Here is a 16,869-nt window from a genome sequence, read left to right on the forward strand (position 1 = left end):
CGTGTGCTGCCAGGGCAAATCTTCTCACCTCCGCCCTCAAGGACTCCTTCACCCTTTACCTGTTCCCCACAGACCCTGGTCCCATATCTCATTGGACTTTATTACTGGACTTCCTCCATCCCATGGCAATACTACTATCCTAGTCATAATCGACAGGTTTTCAAAGGCGGCCAGGTTCGTCCCTCTGACTAAGTTACCTTCTGCCAAGGAAACGGCTGAGTTGGTAATTAATCATGTGTTCCGAGTCTTCGGCATTCCTCAAGATATGGTTTCTGACAGAGGTCCCCAGTTCGCCTCAAGGTTTTGGAAGGCCTTCTGCCAACTCATGGGGGCTTCTGCCAGTCTATCTTCAGGGTACCATCCGGAGTCCAACGGCCAAACAGAGAGGATGAATCAAGAGCTGGAAACCACCCTCCGATGTATGACTCGTGACAACCCGTCCACATGGTCATCCTTTATTGTTTGGGCCGAATACGCGCACAACACCTTGCGCTCCTCCTCCACTGGTATGTCCCCGCACGAGTGTCAGTTTGGCTATGCTCCTCCATTGTTCCCGGACCAGGAGGCAGAAGTCAGAGTGCCTTCAGCCTTGAAGTTCGTCAGACGCTGTCGGCTTATGTGGAGGAAGACCCGTCCTAATCTTATGCGTTCCTCACAGAGGTACCAACAACAAGCCAACAGACGTCGCCGTCCCGGGCCTACCCTGCGCCCCGGCCAGAGAGTCTGGCTCTCCACAAGAGACTTACCTCTACGGGTGGAGTCTCGCAAGCTGTCCCAAAAATACATCGGTCCCTTCAAGGTTGCTAGGAGAGTTAACCCAGTTTCTTATCGCCTACACTTACCCAGATCCCTTAAGATTAATCCCACATTTCACATTTCATTGTTAAAACCTGTTGTTTTTTCTCCCCTTGTCCCGGCAGACAGACCTCCCCCTCCGCCTCGTGTCATTGGAGGCCAGCCGGCTTATACCGTCCATCGGATACTGGATTCCCGCCGGGTGCAGCGGTCCTGGCAGTATCTGGTGGACTGGGAAGGCTACGGTCCCGAGGAGCGCTCCTGGGTTCCTGCCAAAGACATCCTGGACCCTGACCTCATTCGTCAGTTCAGGGCCCTCCACCCTGAGAGAGCTGGTAGGAACATCAGGAGCCGTTCCTAGGGGGGGGATTCTGTCAGGATTTGGCCAGGGTTGTTCCGGGTTTTGGTCACTAGATGCCCCCATTGTGCTTTTTGACCTCATGTTTTTTCCCTTGTTCCCCATTATTATTTGCACCTGTGCCTCGTTGACCCTGATTGTATTTAAACCCTTAGTTTCCCTCAGTTCTGTGCTCTGTGTTTGTATGTTAGCACCCAGCCCTAGTGTTCTGTGTATTCTTGTCGTTTCCGGTGGATGCTCTTGTGGAATTCTGTTTTTGTTTTTGAGTATCTCTTGAGGCTTTTTGTGCTATTCCTACCACCTTTTGGATTTGCCATTTTTTGTATTGAAGGACTTCTCCTTTTTTACTTTATTAAATACACCGTCTTAAGTACTGCTGTGTCTGCCTCATCTTCTGGGTTCTGCTGACTATTCGTGGCTCAGTTGGTTAAGTGACTGTTTCTCACTCCGGAGACTCAGGTTCGTAACCGGGTCCTGACAGGATTAGCCAGAAATGTTATGTTGACTAACTGTAAATGTTTCCATGATTGAAATACTGTGTTTTAAAGTGTATAATACTGATGATAGAACACTAGATATTCTAGATGAGAGCTCAGTAGGTCATGTCATTGATAACGTTATGAACACAATCTTTTCATATGTCTCCTGTAGCTGAGGTGATTATAGGTCGTCCTGCCTGAGAATTGTAAGACCAGTTATTTTGTTTTCATGACAATGACTAAGACAATACCTCAAGATTGATTAAATATTTACTAATAAAATGTTATTTTGTGTTAAAATAGTAATATTGAAATACAGTACACATTTAGTGATGACAGGATGCATTTGAATCATAACACAGTAGAACTTCATACAGTTATTTTCTATAGGCGTGAAAAAGGGGTCCTCGTTAAGTTTGACAGTTATCCCGAGTTGAACTCAGAATTCACCAAAGTTAGCTAGCTAACTCCTCTATCCCGCTACGTAGTATAACCCTCTGGTCTCTTATTCTGGGATAACAATAATGTAAATGCATTATCCCCCCCATTGTAACTTTAATAAGTTGTCTTGGCGTGCGACAGATCCCTTTTACAAATTCCACCTGAACTCCACATTCACCATAAAGATTTAAACACCAGATATTAAGCATTATTATTCAGTGCACCAATAACTGCCTGTACAGGGGATGAGATGGTAGTCATTTTACTGTATCAGTTTATCAAATGTGATGTATTTCTCTATACACAGATTCAACACATTCAAGGAGCTCCTCCATCAGGAATCTCCCAGAGAGAAGGATTGTTCTGCTTGGAAAAACCGGTGTTGGGAAGAGTGCATCAGGAAACACCATCCTTGGTGGGAGAAGTTTCCATTCTGAACTGAACTGGTCCTCTGTAACACATAAAACAGAAAGGAAACAGGCAGCAGTAGATGGGAGGGATGTCAGTGTGGTTGACACTCCAGGACTGTTTGACACACAGCTTCCTGTTGAAGAATTAGCAAAGGAGATTGGTATGAGCATCTATGAGTCTAGCCCAGGGACTCATGCCTTCCTCATAGTTTTACGAGTGAATGACAGGTTCACAGAGCAGGAGAAACAAGCTATTGAAACTCTAGAGAGTGTGTTTGGGTCAGGACTGACAAAGCACTCCATCATCCTCTTCACCCATGGCGATGCTTTAGAGGGTAACGGTCTAGAGAAGCTGATTGGTGGGAACAGAGACCTCAGTAGATTGGTAGAGCAGTGTGGGGGGAGGTACCATGTCCTCAACAATAAAGCCAGAGGAAACAGAGCTCAGGTCACAAAGCTGATGGAGAAGATAGACAGAATAGTGGAGGACAATGGAGGAACCTGCTACACCAATGAGATGTTTGAGGAGGCAGACAGGATTAAGAAAGAGGAGGAGGAGAGGATCCAGAGGGAGATAAGGGAGAGGTTCAATATGGAAAGGAGGGAGATGAGGGAGGAGGAGGAGAGGATGCAGAAGGAGAGAGAATGTCAAGAGGAGAAAAAGCAACAAGTTCAGAAAGACACAGAGATAAATGAACATACAATTAGAAGAGAAGAAGAGGAAAACCAGGTAACAGGAACCGGGCAGCCAGAACATGAGAATGATCCTACAAATCAAACTTCAGCTCTTGCCTCAAGGTCAGTCACTCAGCATCTGCCCCAGCCTACAGCCCAAGCCACAAACACAAAGTCAAAATTCAAAATTTTTATGGACAAAGTCAGTGCAAGGATTTGTGAAGCACTGATAGGTGCAGGGATTGGAGCTGCCATAGGAGCTGGCATAGGATATGGCATAGGATATGGCGTAGGAGGTGGCGTAGGATGTGTTGTAGGAGGTGGCGTAGGATGTGTTGTAGGTGGTGTTGTAGGTGTTGTAGGTGGATTAATAGGCTTTGGATTTGTTCGTTCAGTCGCAATCTGACAGTCAGGAACTTGCTTCAGCTACTCCTACTGTAGAATCAGGAGTGGTGGAACAAGGACCCAATTGTCATACTTGAGGAAAAGTATAAATACCTTAATAGAAAATGACTCAAGTAAAAGTGAATTTTGATGTTCATTTGATTGATCTGTCAACTAACGTGAATTCAAAGTGAAATGAACAAATATTGTAACTATGTCATTGGATATAGGTTTCAAGGGCGAAAAAAAAGTTCAATCCCTGAAATTCCCTTACATTGATGACTTCTTGCAAAGCCATCAATGTAGGCTGGCTCTGGCTAACCCATCGATTTATGGGACCAATCAGAACGTGTTCGCATTCTAGAAATTGTCGGGGAGGGAGGCAAATCCAGACTCATTGTGGAGAAGAAACGTCAGTTGGCCAGAGTGATGTAGATGGGAAGACAGACAAATGTTTTATATGAGGTTGCACCAATTCAAAGTTGGCACGTGCACCAGAACAACAGATAAAGACAGCAAAGTAAAGCCAGAGTGCCGGAGACAGACAAGTTGTGTGCTATGTACACACATGTATGCTATGTGATGTTTGCCAAGTAGTGAATGGTAGAAATCAGGTGGGGAGTATACTCATGTTTAAAGTGTTAGTTCACATAACAAATATTTATCTGTTTTCTCACTAGATCCAGATCCGTTTTTTTATTCTGGCTATTTCATTGCCTTCTCAGCCTCTCTCATTTCCATACAAGTTAAGCCTAAAAGCTTCAGTCCAGATTTGTGTTTCAGCCAAATGGGAGCCCCACTAGGCCTACATGGTTAACTATTAAGCTGGTGGATGAGGCTGGAGAAATGAAATGAATAGATGGACCTATTGTCAGGGGTGCACCTAGGGGTCATGATAGGGGCTGTACCAAATGTTTGATGTATAATAATAACTGATTATGCTTATGTGGATTAATAGAAGGGGAGGGGTTATAAGACCCCTCCCTCCTTACATTTATAGGGTCCTAGACTACAGATTAACAATATATATACACTATGGGGTTTAATATTGTTCCACAGTACTTTTCTAGGCTCTCTGCCTCTTATGAAGAAACTGTCTGAGCAATGTGTGACTGTGAAGACAGAACTCTGCAGGTGAGTGTAAGAGGTAGGAGACTAGTCAGACATTCCACTATAAATCAATTTCAACATTTACTGCTAAGCTTTTAGATAACACTGAAACTGTTGTTTATATAGCTATGAAGGCATGGGTTTGGTCTCATGAGTAGAAGGTAATGACGTAGGCAGTGACATCACTAAGATATATGACTGGATGTCAGAAGGTGAATTCACCAATTTGTAAGTCGCTCTGGATAAGAGCGTCTGCTAAATGACTTAAATGTAAATGTAAATGGACTGTAGGCATGATAAAACAACATGGACCCTTTTCTATTTTGCATAACTTACTCTGAAACATGTGTGCTATGTTCCTGTTGTCAACTTCTGTCTGCAATTGCATTAATAAAGGTTTTTGAATGATTTAATTAAAGGTATTGTCATAATGCTAATTTCACCATTGAGCCAATGATTGACAAGGAACAAGGAAATGAACCCCAACACTATGGATGTAAGGACTAAGGCCAGGATTCAATCAAAGTTGGGATTGACAAGCACGCTGCACTTGATTTACAAAGGTCATCTATGCTTGACAACTGTGACATTGCCTTTTAAAGGTGCATTGTGCACTGCTCTTGTGGACAATATGCATTTTGATTGAATCCCGGCCTGACAGTCCATCAACGTGACAGTTTTAACTCTGTTATAAGGCTACACATTGTAATTCACCACTTAAACAAAAAGTACATTTTTTAAAAACTTAAAAGATTACTTTTGACAGAACCTATACAGTGGGGAGAACAAGTATTTCATACACTGACGATTTTGCAGGTTTTCCTACTTACAAAGCATGTAGAGGTCTGTCATTTTTATCATAGGTACACTTCAACTGTGAGAGGCGGAATCTAAAACGAAAATCCAGAAAATCACATTGTATGATTAAGTAATTAAAGGCCTTTGTTTTGGCTGTTTGATGAGAGGACACTTAAGCAAAGAATGTAAAAGAAGGATGACCTGTCAGAAATGTCAAAGAAAGCACCCCACGATCCTGCACATTGAAGGAGGAGAGAGATTTAGATCTCTGAAGGCCGATACGAGGGGTGTAGCAGTAAAGCGGGAGGAGACTGTCAGCAGTGCTCTTGTTTCACTGGAAGCTGGTGAAGATACCGGGGCCGGTACAGATTGTGCACTTGCGATTGTGCCAGTTCAAGTAAAGATGGCAAATGGAAGCAGGTCTACTTTAACCTATGCATTTCTCGATTCTGGTAGCTCAGCAACATTTTGTACAGAGAGACTCATGAGGCAGTTGCAAGCTAAAGGCAGTGAGACTGAAATTCTGCTACGCACAATGGGGCAGGAGAGTCCTACCAAGAGCTTTGAGATATCTGGATTAGAGATTGGCAATGTGGAAGGTGACACATTTCTTGCATTACCAAAGGTCTACACCCAAAATAAGATCCCAGTGACAAGAGAAAATATTCCCACTCAGAAAGATCTCAAAAGGTGGCCATACCTGAAAGAGGTTCAGTTGAAGGAAATTGACGCCGACGTCGAACTCCTGATTGGCGTAAATGCTCCAAAGGCAATGGAACCCTGGAAAATCATAAATAGTCAAGGCAACGGACCGTATGCAGTGAAAACCCTCTTTGGATGGGTGATGAACGGTCCTCTTAACAATTGTACCATGGCAGAAGAATCTGGGCATCCTACGGTGATGGCCAATCGTATCTCAATGGCCGACCTGGGGCTTCTTCTTGTAAATCAGTACAACCATGACTTCCCTGAGAGAGGGTATGAAGAGAAAAGTGAGATGTCAGCTGAGGATCGTAGGTTTATGGAGATCGTATCAAGCTCCATAACCCTCAAAGACCATCACTACTACTTACCGTTGCCCTTTCGCAAAAAAGATGTAGTCCTGCCAAACAATCGTGACATGGCAAAGCAGCGGGCTCTAAATATTATCAGGAAGTTCAAGAAGGACAAAGGTTACACTGCAGAGTACAAAGGCTTCATGGAAGAGATGATAACAAAAGGTTACTCCGAGAAGGTACCACAAGAACAGCTCCTCAGAGAGAAAGGCAAGGTATGGTACATACCACACCACGGCGTTCACCATAAGCGCAAAGGAACGATACGAGTAGTGTTTGACTGTTCATCATCCTATAAAGGTACATCTCTTAACAGTGAACTCCTTCAAGGCCCTGACCTGGCAAACACGCTTATAGGAGTCTTGCTAAGATTTCGGCAAGAGCACATTGCCATGATGGCAGACATCGAAGGAATGTTCCATCAAGTACGTGTCCATGAAGATTACTTAGACTTCCTGCGATTCCTATGGTGGCCGGACGGTGATACCAACAAAAGATTGGAGGAGTACAGAATGAAGGTTCATCTTTTCGGTGCTATATCCTCTCCAAGTTGTGCAAACTTTGCACTGCAAAAGACTGCAAAAGACAACTGTGAGAGGTACAATGAAGAGGTGATTCAAACAGTCAAGTCCAACTTCTATGTTGATGACTGCCTCAAGTCAGTGGCCACAGAAGAACAAGCCATAGCCCTCACAAAAAAACTCAGGGTTGTGTGCTCTCAGGGTGGGTTCAAATTGACCAAGTGGGTCAGCAACAGCCGCACTGTGCTGGCTTCTATCCCTGATGAACACAAAGCCAAGCAGATAAAGGAACTGGACCTGGACAGAGAAAAGCTGCCTGTTGAAAGAGCACTTGGAATCCGATGGAACATTGAAAGTGATGCGTTTACCTTCAGAGTCACTGTCAAGAACAGACCCCTTACAAGAAGAGGTATTCTCTCAACTGTCAGCTCTATTTATGATCCATTAGGTTTCCTCGCCCCATTTGTATTAAAGGCAAAGCAAATTCTTCAAGTGCTCTGCAAGCTAAAGTGTGGATGGGACGAAGTCATCCCTGAAGAACACTCTATTTCATGGCAGAAATGGCTCTCAGAGCTGGACCAGCTCTCCAGATTCCAGATAGACAGGTGTATGAAGCCTGAGAACTTTGGTCAAGTCATGACGGCACAGCTGCATCACTTCGGTGATGCAAGTGAACAAGGTTATGGCACGGCAAGCTACCTTAGGTTCACAAACGGTATGGAAAAGGTTCACATTGCATTCATACTGGGGAAATCAAGGGTGACTCCACTCAAGCAGATGACAATCCCCAGACTGGAACTTGCTGCAGCAACATTGGCAGTGCGAGTGGACAGGATGTTAAGGTTGGAGCTCCAGATTGAACTTGAGGAGTCAACTTTTTGGACTGACAGCCAGTCTGTGCTAAAATACATCCGCAATGATACCAAGAGATTCCATACCTTTGTGGCTAATAGGGTTGCTATGATCCGTGACCTATCGAAAGCAAAACAGTGGAGGTATTTGAACTCCAAACACAACCCAGCCGATGATGCCTCAAGAGGATTACATGTTGAAATGTTCCTGAACTCAAAGAGATGGCGCAATGGACCAGAATTCCTGGAGAAACCAGAAACTCAATGGCCGAAAGTCCCCGAGGAGCTTAACTCCATCCCTCCGGATGATCCAGAGGTGAGGGAAGACGTAATCGTAAACAGTACAAGTGTGGAAGAAAAGAGTCCAACCAGCAAACTGATTGAGTACTATTCAACATGGAACAGCTTGAAGAAAGCAGTTGCCTGGATGCTGAAACTGAAGAAACGTCTTCTACAGTTAAGCCAGAAAAGGAAAATTCTCTCTCAAACTGATCCAGATCAGAGTCTGACAAACTCACTGAAGGAACAAATTGACAAGTTCAAACTGACGTTTGGAAAAGAAAGTCTGTCTGTGGATGACCTAGATGAAGCAGAAAAGGTCATCATCCGATTTGAACAACGACAGCACTTTAAACAAGAAATTGCACTAGTTGTGAAAGGAAAACAATGTGCCAAGAGAAGTGGCTCAATCTGTAAGCTTGATCCAATTGTTGACAATGGCATTCTGAGAGTAGGAGGAAGGTTAAGCAAAGCTGCTATGCCTACGGAACTAAAGAATCCTATGATCCTTCCAAAAGACTCCTACATCTCTAGACTGATCTTACTCCATATCCATGAGCAGGTTGGCCACTCTGGGAGAGGTCACATGCTTTCTAGACTTCGCCAGCGATATTGGATACCCTGTGCCAACTCTTTAGCAAGGAAGATCCTAAAGTGCTGTGTCTTTTGCAGGCGGATGCAAGCTAGAGCTGGAGAACAGAAGATGGCCGACCTTCCACAAGATCGGGTGTCACCTGATTTGCCGCCTTTCACCCATGTGGGCATAGATTACTTCGGCCCCATAGAGGTGAAGCGAGGCCGCGTTCATGTGAAGCGGTATGGTGTGATCTTTACTTGCCTTGTGAGTCGAGCTGTCCATCTAGAAGTTGCTAGTTATCTGGATACTGATTCCTGCATCAATGCCCTGCGCAGGTTCATCTGTTGAAGGGGCCCAGTAACAAGTATCAGAACAGACAATGGCACCAACTTTGTTGGAACACACAGAGAGCTAGAAGAAGCTATGAAAGAGCTGGATCACAGCAAGATTCAAAATGAATTACTGAAGGAAGGAGTGACATGGTCATTCAACCCTCCCTCTGGAGCCCACCATGGGGGGGTATGGGAGAGGTTGATCCGACTGGTGAAAAAGATCCTCTATTCAGTCCTTAAAGAGCAAGTACTGGATGATGAGGCTTTGCAGACCGCCTTGTGTGAAGTTGAGGCGATTATGAACGACAGACCAATCACTACTGTAACAAATGACCCTAATGATCTAGAACCCCTGACTCCGAACCATCTGCTTCATCTGAAAGCTAAGCCAGTCCTGCCACCAGGACTATTCCAGAGAAGCGACCTATAGACACGAAGGAGATGGAAGCAAGTACAATATATCACTGACCTCTTCTGGAAGAGATGGATCAGGGAGTATCTTCCACTTATGCAGGAGCGGAACAAGTGGAACAAAACTAAGAGAAACTTCAGTCCTGGTGACCTCGTGGTCATCGTCGATGACACCGCCCCAAGGAACTCCTGGCTAATGGGGCGTGTGGTGGAGGCCTTGCCAGGGGCCAAAGGTCTTGTCCGGAGCGTCATGGTTAAGACTAAGACCAATATCTTAGAGACCTATCAATAAACTCTGTCTGCTCCTTGAGGCGACTGAGTGAAACACACACACACACACACACACACACACACAGTGCTCCATCTTAGAATCACGTGCACCCCTGATTCTTGATGTCGTACTCTTACATTCTTTGATGTCATACATTTTTGGACGTCAAACTCTTGACATTTTTGGAAGTTGAACACCTTTACACTTCAACTCAGACTGAGATCTATGGACTATTTTTCTATATGGCACCTTGTATATTTGTATATAGCTATGAACTGTAATAGTGCTCTGGTATAGAATGTTTTGTGTATTGGCTCTATGTCTGAATATTAAGTAATTGTTGTGCATTCAGGCAGTCAACAATTAGGGGCCGGTATGTTAGAGCCGATTTGGACATATTTGCGTAAAAGACTGAACATATGGAGCTCCATGTATATTTGTGTAAATATATTAAATATTAATGTAAATGATGAAATATTAGGTACGTACCATTATGATTTATATTTACCTGATTCGAGATATATTCATTTGTTGTTTGTGTAACTCAGTTTTGTCCCCCTCTCTTGCCTATTCATTGTATTGTGGTAAGTGTGTTAGGATAAAGGCAGGAAGTTGGGCCTTCGGGAGAGGGAGTCCTTGCTAGATGCGGGAGCGGTATAGTTTTTTGACCATACAGACATACAGACAGGTCATAATATGTATTTTCTATATCAAGTATTCTCTGCTTTAAGTTGATTGGAGAATAATTTATTTGTTAGATATAAGAAGAATAAACATTTTTGTTGCACCATATCCCTGGATGTCATCGAATGTTTGGCCGGTTGGAAACCTTGAGTGTGGACTGTATGTGTACCAAACAACCCCGCTTCAGGCTTGGGCAGTGGCTATGGTAAAGACGAAAGGAAGCCACTACAGTAATATTTATCATTCATGCCACTTACTTATCAGGCAAAGGAATTCCCAATCTTCTGGCCCAAAGTGGTGCAAGAAGAGATGCAGGATCCTCAGAAGCAGCAGACCTCTACCATGATCACCTGGGAGCCTCATATCCATTACACTGTGAGAAGGAAAGAGAACCTGCAGAGAGGGAGTTTATCACCCTGTACTCAGACCTGGCAGCTTTGTTTGACAGTACAGTCAATCACCACTATAGGCCATATCAAGATGCATTGTCACAGCTCATTGATATCACACGCAAATGTAACAAATAAATGTAACAACAGCCTGAGTGCACTGGACCTGAAACAATTACACAACCATCACAGAGTCTATTGCTTCAGTCCTTCGTTTTCACGTGTTATTACCTGGTAAAGAACCAACAACCATGGATAACCACAAGGAGAATAAGGTGAGGAAACAGTCCATGTCAATCAGGGACATCTTTTAAAGCAACACCAATTATTTCTGTCTCTAGTTGAATAAAATAAGTAGTTTTGTTCTGGTCACAAGATAATCCCAAAGAATTGCAGTAAACTGCACCACTCAGACAGAAAAGTTGAATGATATATTCTCTGCCAGGCCCATTTTTTCAAAGAAAACACAATTTAATGATGTCTTTATTTGAGCAAAATAGGTAGTTTTGTTGTGATCACAGGTAAATCCTACCAATTCAGGTAAAAAGCGCCACAGTCAGGCAGAAAAATCAGAATGTTCTATTAACACATAACGTGAGAACATCCAAACCGGGGTGCGTCTGGCACTTAAATATTTAGTCTTGCCCATTCACCCTCTGAATGTCACACATACACAATCCATGTCTCAATTGTCTCAAGGCTGAACAATTCTTCCTTAACCTGTCTCCTCCCCTTCATCTACACTGATTGAAGTGGATTTAACAGGTGACATCAATAATGGAGCATAGCTTTCACCTGGTCAGACTATGTCATGGAAAGAGAAGATGTCCCTAATATTTTGTACACTCAGTGAGTTTTTTTTTAAACTGTCAAATAAAATCAATCAATCCAAACTGTGCAGAAACTATTTGATGAATGGAAAGAGGCATCTGTTACAAAACACCCAAAAAGATAGTGTAAATTTGGAACAGTACATTTTAAACTGTCCCTAAGAGAATGCCGGCCGGCAGAGCTCATCGTCAGAACAGTTCATGCATTTTAAAGGAAATTCAGGCGAGAGCCGCACTCTGCAGGGTTTGCTGTCCGGACAATGGCATATGTTTGACAGTGGCTTGTCGAGAAAACACCTTTGATTGTTTACTGGCCTCAACACATAGGCTACGTTCATGAATGATTTTGACTATATCATTCATCTTGAAATGTTATTTACCAACTGAATTATGTTGGTAGTTTATCAGCAGGGAAAAAAGGCTACGATGATACAGGGTCTGTCTAGGGAACTTAGGGGAGTGGTTTAAGTGTCAGATAAAATAAGAACACTGGAGGCTGAAAGTGAAACTGTTGCTGCTGAACAGTTTCAACTCCATAGCATTTGCAAACCTCTACAATTTGTAATACGAAAGTAGGTCAGTTATTTATTCGAATGATTTATGACAATCTATTAGATTACTACATTATTAGTAGCCTGGTACTGTCTTCCAGAGAATAATGGCCAAAATGAAGAACAGTGTATTGGCTTCCTAAGTGGTCTGCATTTCGAAAATGATAAATGCGTCATGGAGGACGTATTGTCAATGGACAGGACTATGGTCAATATGATTGTCATGACTCCTACCGAAAGTGGCTCCTCTTCCTGTTCGGGTGGCGCTCGACGGTCGTCGTCACCGGTCTACTTGCTGCCACCGATCCTTTTTCCTTTTCTGTTGGTTTTGTCTTATTTTAGTTACACCTGTTTCTTGTTTAGTTTTTTTAGTTGGGCTATTTAAGCCGGTAGGCCCGCCTGCTCTTTGTGCGGGCTTGTTGCGTTTCTCACGGTGTGGTAGTGCTGGTTATGTTGTCTTTTCCCTCCGGACAGGTGTGGTCCTGGTTTTGGGCAATTGTTTATGAGCGCCCAGTTTCTTGGCGAGTGCATTTTTCCCGGTGCGTAATTAAAGCGCTACTCTGTTCTTCTGCCTCCTGCGTCTGACTCCTCACCCACTACGCGCAGTGCATTACAATGATTGTGTTGTCTGATTTAATACATATATGTAGTCTAAATCTTTGTCAGTAATTAACAGTAATTTCAATGAATTCATTTTACATGTAGGCTGATAGTTTAAATATCAATTTCAATGATAGTCATATTCCTGAACGAAAGCAGGAAGGTTGTCATTTTAAATCGACTTTTAACCTAAATTCAATTTTGTACGTAATAACTGAGTGATGATTATTCATATCATTGGTTTGTTACTTGTTTTTCTTTATTTTGCATCTTAGAAAATAATGTATTTATTTCCATTGTATTTAGATTCCTGCCTCACACGTCACACTGCTCGGCAATAACAAGATAATTCCTTGAAGATGGGGCACTTTTCCAAACCTGTGCAACAGACATCCAGACCATTGCAGGTGGTGTTACTTGGTAAAACAGGAGCAGGGAAGAGTGCAACGGGAAACACCATCCTGGGACGAAACGCATTTCCCTCAAGGAAAAGATTAAAATCAGTGACTGCTGATATTGAGAAACAAAATGTCACCATTGAAGGAATAGATCTTGTCGTGTATGACACTCCAGGATTCTGTAACCCCGATCAATCTGAAGAGCAAATTCAGGAGAAATTCCAGGAAGTCCTCAAGTTAACCTCATCTGGTCCCCGTGTGTTTCTCCTGGTGGTGAAGATAGACAGATTAACAGAAGAAGAGAAGAGGGTCATTAGTAAAATAGAAGGTCTTCTAGGAGAGAGTCTTTTGAAGCAAACCTGGATCCTGTTCACCAGAGGAGATGAGTTGGAAGACCAGACTATAGAAGAATTCATTGAGGAGTCAGATGACCTCACAGAAGTGATGAGAAAATACAGTGGAAGATACCATGTGTTCAACAACAAGAGGGGTGATCCTGAGCAGGTCAAATCACTGCTGCAAAAGACATCCATCTATCTCAGTAAGTTTAACTAACTGTTTATATAAAGGATTAGCCAGAAATGTTATGTTGACTAACTGTAAATGTTTCCATGATTGAAATACTGTGTTTTGAAGTGTATACTACTGATGATAGAACACTAGATATTCTAGATGAGAGCTCAGTAGGTCATGTCATTGATAACGTTATGAACACAATCTTTTCATGTCTCCTGTAGCTGAGGTGATTATAGATCGTCCTGCCTGAGAATTGTTAGAACAGTTATGTAGTTTGTCATGACAATGACTGAGACAATACTTGAGGAAGATTGATTAAATATTTAATGAATCAAATGTTATTTTGTGTTAAAATAGTAATATTGAAATGCATCACACTACACATTTAGTGATGACAGGATGCATTTGAACCATAACACACATTGAAACTTAGTGAGACTTCATACAGTTATTTTCTATAGGCGTGGAAAAAGGGGTCCTCGCTACGTTTAACAGTTATCCCGAGTTGAACTCAGAATTCACCAAAGTTAGCTAGCTAACTCCTCTATCCCGCTACGTAGTATAACCCTCTGGTCTCTTATTCTGGGATAACAATAATGTAAATGAATTATCCCCCCATTGTAACTTTAAGTTGTCTTGGCGACAGATCGCTTTTACAAATGCCACCTGAACTCCACATTCACCATAAAGATTTAAACACCAGACACAAAGCATTATTATTCAGTGCACCAATAACTGCCTGTACAGGGGATGAGATGGTAGTCATTTTACTGTATCAGTTTATCAAATGTGATGTATTTTTCTATACACAGATTCAACACTTTCAAGGAGCTCCTCCATCAGGAATCGCCCAGAGAGAAGGATTGTTCTGCTTGGAAAAACCGGTGTTGGGAAGAGTGCATCAGGAAACACCATCCTTGGTGGGACGAGTTTCCATTCTGAACTGAGCTCGTCCTCTGTAACACGTAAAACAGAAAGGAAACAGGCAGCAGTAGATGGGAGGGATGTCAGTGTGGTTGACACTCCAGGACTGTTTGACACACAGCTTCCTGTTGAAGAATTAGCAAAGGAGATTGGTATGAGCATCTATGAGTCTAGCCCAGGGACTCATGCCTTCCTCATAGTTTTACGAGTGAATGACAGGTTCACAGAGCAGGAGAAACAAGCTATTGAAACTCTAGAGAGTGTGTTTGGGTCAGGACTGACAAAGCACTCCATCATCCTCTTCACCCATGGCGATGCTTTAGAGGGTAACGGTCTAGAGAAGCTGATTGGTGGGAACAGAGACCTCAGTAGATTGGTAGAGCAGTGTGGGGGGAGGTACCATGTCCTCAACAATAAAGCCAGAGGAAACAGAGCTCAGGTCACAAAGCTGATGGAGAAGATAGACAGAATAGTGGAGGACAATGGAGGAACCTGCTACACCAATGAGATGTTTGAGGAGGCAGACAGGATTAAGAAAGAGGATGAGGAGAGGATCCAGAGGGAGGAGAGGACCCAGAGGGTGGAGGAGAGGACCCAGAGGGAGGAGGAGAGGATCCAGGGGGAGAAAGGATTTGAGGGATTTTGGGATAGATGGGGGAAAAAGATTATAGGTGCAGTGGTTGTTGCAGGATTAGTGCTTTATGTAGGTGGTTTAGCAGGTCCCTTTGTAGGTTGGAAAGCTGGGGAAAGCATTGCGATATGTGGTGCTGTGGTAGGTGGTGCGATATTTTTCACGAGTTCCTGAATCTCCTGAAAAATATAAACATCTGGCAGCAAAGTTGTCAGTCAAAAATCACCAACAGTAATTTACTGTGAAATGCAGTGTTGGTAGCTATTACATCCCCAATCATTCTGAAAATGTGTCTTAACAACCTACACTCCAATTCAACTTAGAGCCTAATACAATAATAGGCCCACAGCTTTATGAAAATCTTGTCTGCACGCATAATTTAAATGTCTTTTATTTTTTTTACATACAGTATAACATGATTAAAGCTATAGTATATAACAGGGGTCTCTAACCCTGTTCCTGGACAGCTACCCTCCTGTAGGTTTTAACTCCAACCCTGTTCCTGGACAGCTACCCTCCTGTAGGTTTTAACTCCAACCCTGTTCCTGGACAGCTACCCTCCTGGAGGTTTATATGCTGTTGTTGAAATGTTTTTCTTGATTTTTGTTATTAAAATGCTTATTTTACCCAGAGTCTGTTTGTCTGTGTCTTCATCCTTCCTAACTACATAAAGACACATTGAATACATCACATAAAATACTGCATGATGATTCAATCTTCTTCTCTGTTATACACTTATGTTCATGTGAAGGTACAACAAGTTTGAAATAAAATAAAACATCCCACTGGAAATGAGTTTTGCATACGCTACTTCCTATAAAGTTTCCCAGTTGAGGTGATACTGCCTGAGTTTTGGAACAAATAACTTCAATCTGCAATGATGTGGTTATTCATTCCCACTGGACTGTCTAACTAATAGAACAACTGTGTTCAAGACAGGGATGGAATATATTCATACTCCCATGATAAAAATACCCATTGTTTTCAGAGCACCTTAAATAAAAGTGAAAGTAGAATGACATGGGAGTACACAATGTTATATAACTGATGTGCTCAAAATCATCTTTAAATATTCACAACAATAGCTAGTAAGTATGTCTTCTACTTGAATCAATAAACTCAGTCAATTTCCAGGGTTTTGTATAGCCTGATGAAGGCATTTGTCAATTTATTTTCCCTGTATGTCTCCGACATTAAAAATGACCTCCTTTTGCTGTTCAGTCACTCCCTCCCTCTGCTGTTCAGTCAAAGCCACTCCCTCCCTCTGCTGTTCAGTCAAAGCCACTCCCTCCCCTCTGCTGTTCAGTCAAAGCCACTCCCTCCCCTCTGCTGTTCAGTCCAAGCCACGCCCATTTGGAAGGAGGAAGTAGAACTACATTTCAACAAGAATCACAGAAAAAATATGGAGATTAATGAGTTTACATGAAACAGTCACCGTTCATTAAATCCTAAACCAGAACATAGTTATGGACTATTATCAAGGAGTTTGAAACAGACACAGCTGAAATTTTCTTCAGTAAACTAGAAGAGCTATAGTTTCTGTACCAATTCAATGCTGCCAAACGTTGTTCAAGATTGCAGCTTTGAAGGCAGCCTTGA

At 42.7% G+C, this 16,869-nt stretch overlaps 2 protein-coding genes and 1 long non-coding RNA gene across 3 annotated transcripts; 2 read left to right on the plus strand and 1 right to left on the minus strand.

The window, feature by feature from the left end:
• Nucleotides 1-1,884: 1,884 nt before the first annotated feature.
• LOC135530963 (uncharacterized) lies at nucleotides 1,885-12,522 on the minus strand. The gene is made up of 3 exons (XR_010453927.1): nucleotides 12,436-12,522; nucleotides 10,689-10,824; nucleotides 1,885-2,617 (listed from the first exon to the last, which is right to left on the minus strand). It is a non-coding gene; the product is annotated as an uncharacterized LOC135530963 (long non-coding RNA).
• On the plus strand, nucleotides 2,609-4,849 carry LOC135530961 (GTPase IMAP family member 9-like). The gene has a single exon (XM_064959129.1). It carries the CDS (start codon nucleotides 2,647-2,649, stop codon nucleotides 3,562-3,564), a length of 918 nt encoding a protein of 305 aa, XP_064815201.1. The 5' UTR covers nucleotides 2,609-2,646; the 3' UTR covers nucleotides 3,565-4,849.
• Nucleotides 12,523-13,160: 638 nt separating the features above from the next.
• Nucleotides 13,161-15,902, plus strand: LOC135530959 (GTPase IMAP family member 5-like). Its single transcript, XM_064959126.1, has 2 exons — nucleotides 13,161-13,740; nucleotides 14,528-15,902. The coding sequence occupies exons 1-2, from the start codon at nucleotides 13,161-13,163 to the stop codon at nucleotides 15,442-15,444; spliced, it is 1,497 nt and encodes a 498-aa protein (XP_064815198.1). The 3' UTR covers nucleotides 15,445-15,902.
• Nucleotides 15,903-16,869: the final 967 nt, after the last annotated feature.

Source organism: Oncorhynchus masou, unplaced genomic scaffold, assembly GCF_036934945.1.
Source record: "Oncorhynchus masou masou isolate Uvic2021 unplaced genomic scaffold, UVic_Omas_1.1 unplaced_scaffold_1470, whole genome shotgun sequence".
Classification (NCBI taxonomy): domain Eukaryota; kingdom Metazoa; phylum Chordata; class Actinopteri; order Salmoniformes; family Salmonidae; genus Oncorhynchus; species Oncorhynchus masou.

Excerpts from the sequence above, each read along its gene's own strand:
- LOC135530961 (XM_064959129.1), top strand. The coding sequence starts at position 2,647 with ATGAGCATCTATGAGTCTAGCCCAGGGACTCATGCCTTCCTCATAGTT.
- LOC135530959 (XM_064959126.1), top strand. The coding sequence starts at position 13,161 with ATGGGGCACTTTTCCAAACCTGTGCAACAGACATCCAGACCATTGCAG. Across the intron at positions 13,741-14,527 it reads AAAGACATCCATCTATCTCA|ATTCAACACTTTCAAGGAGC; the intron begins GTAAGTTTAACT and ends TTCTATACACAG.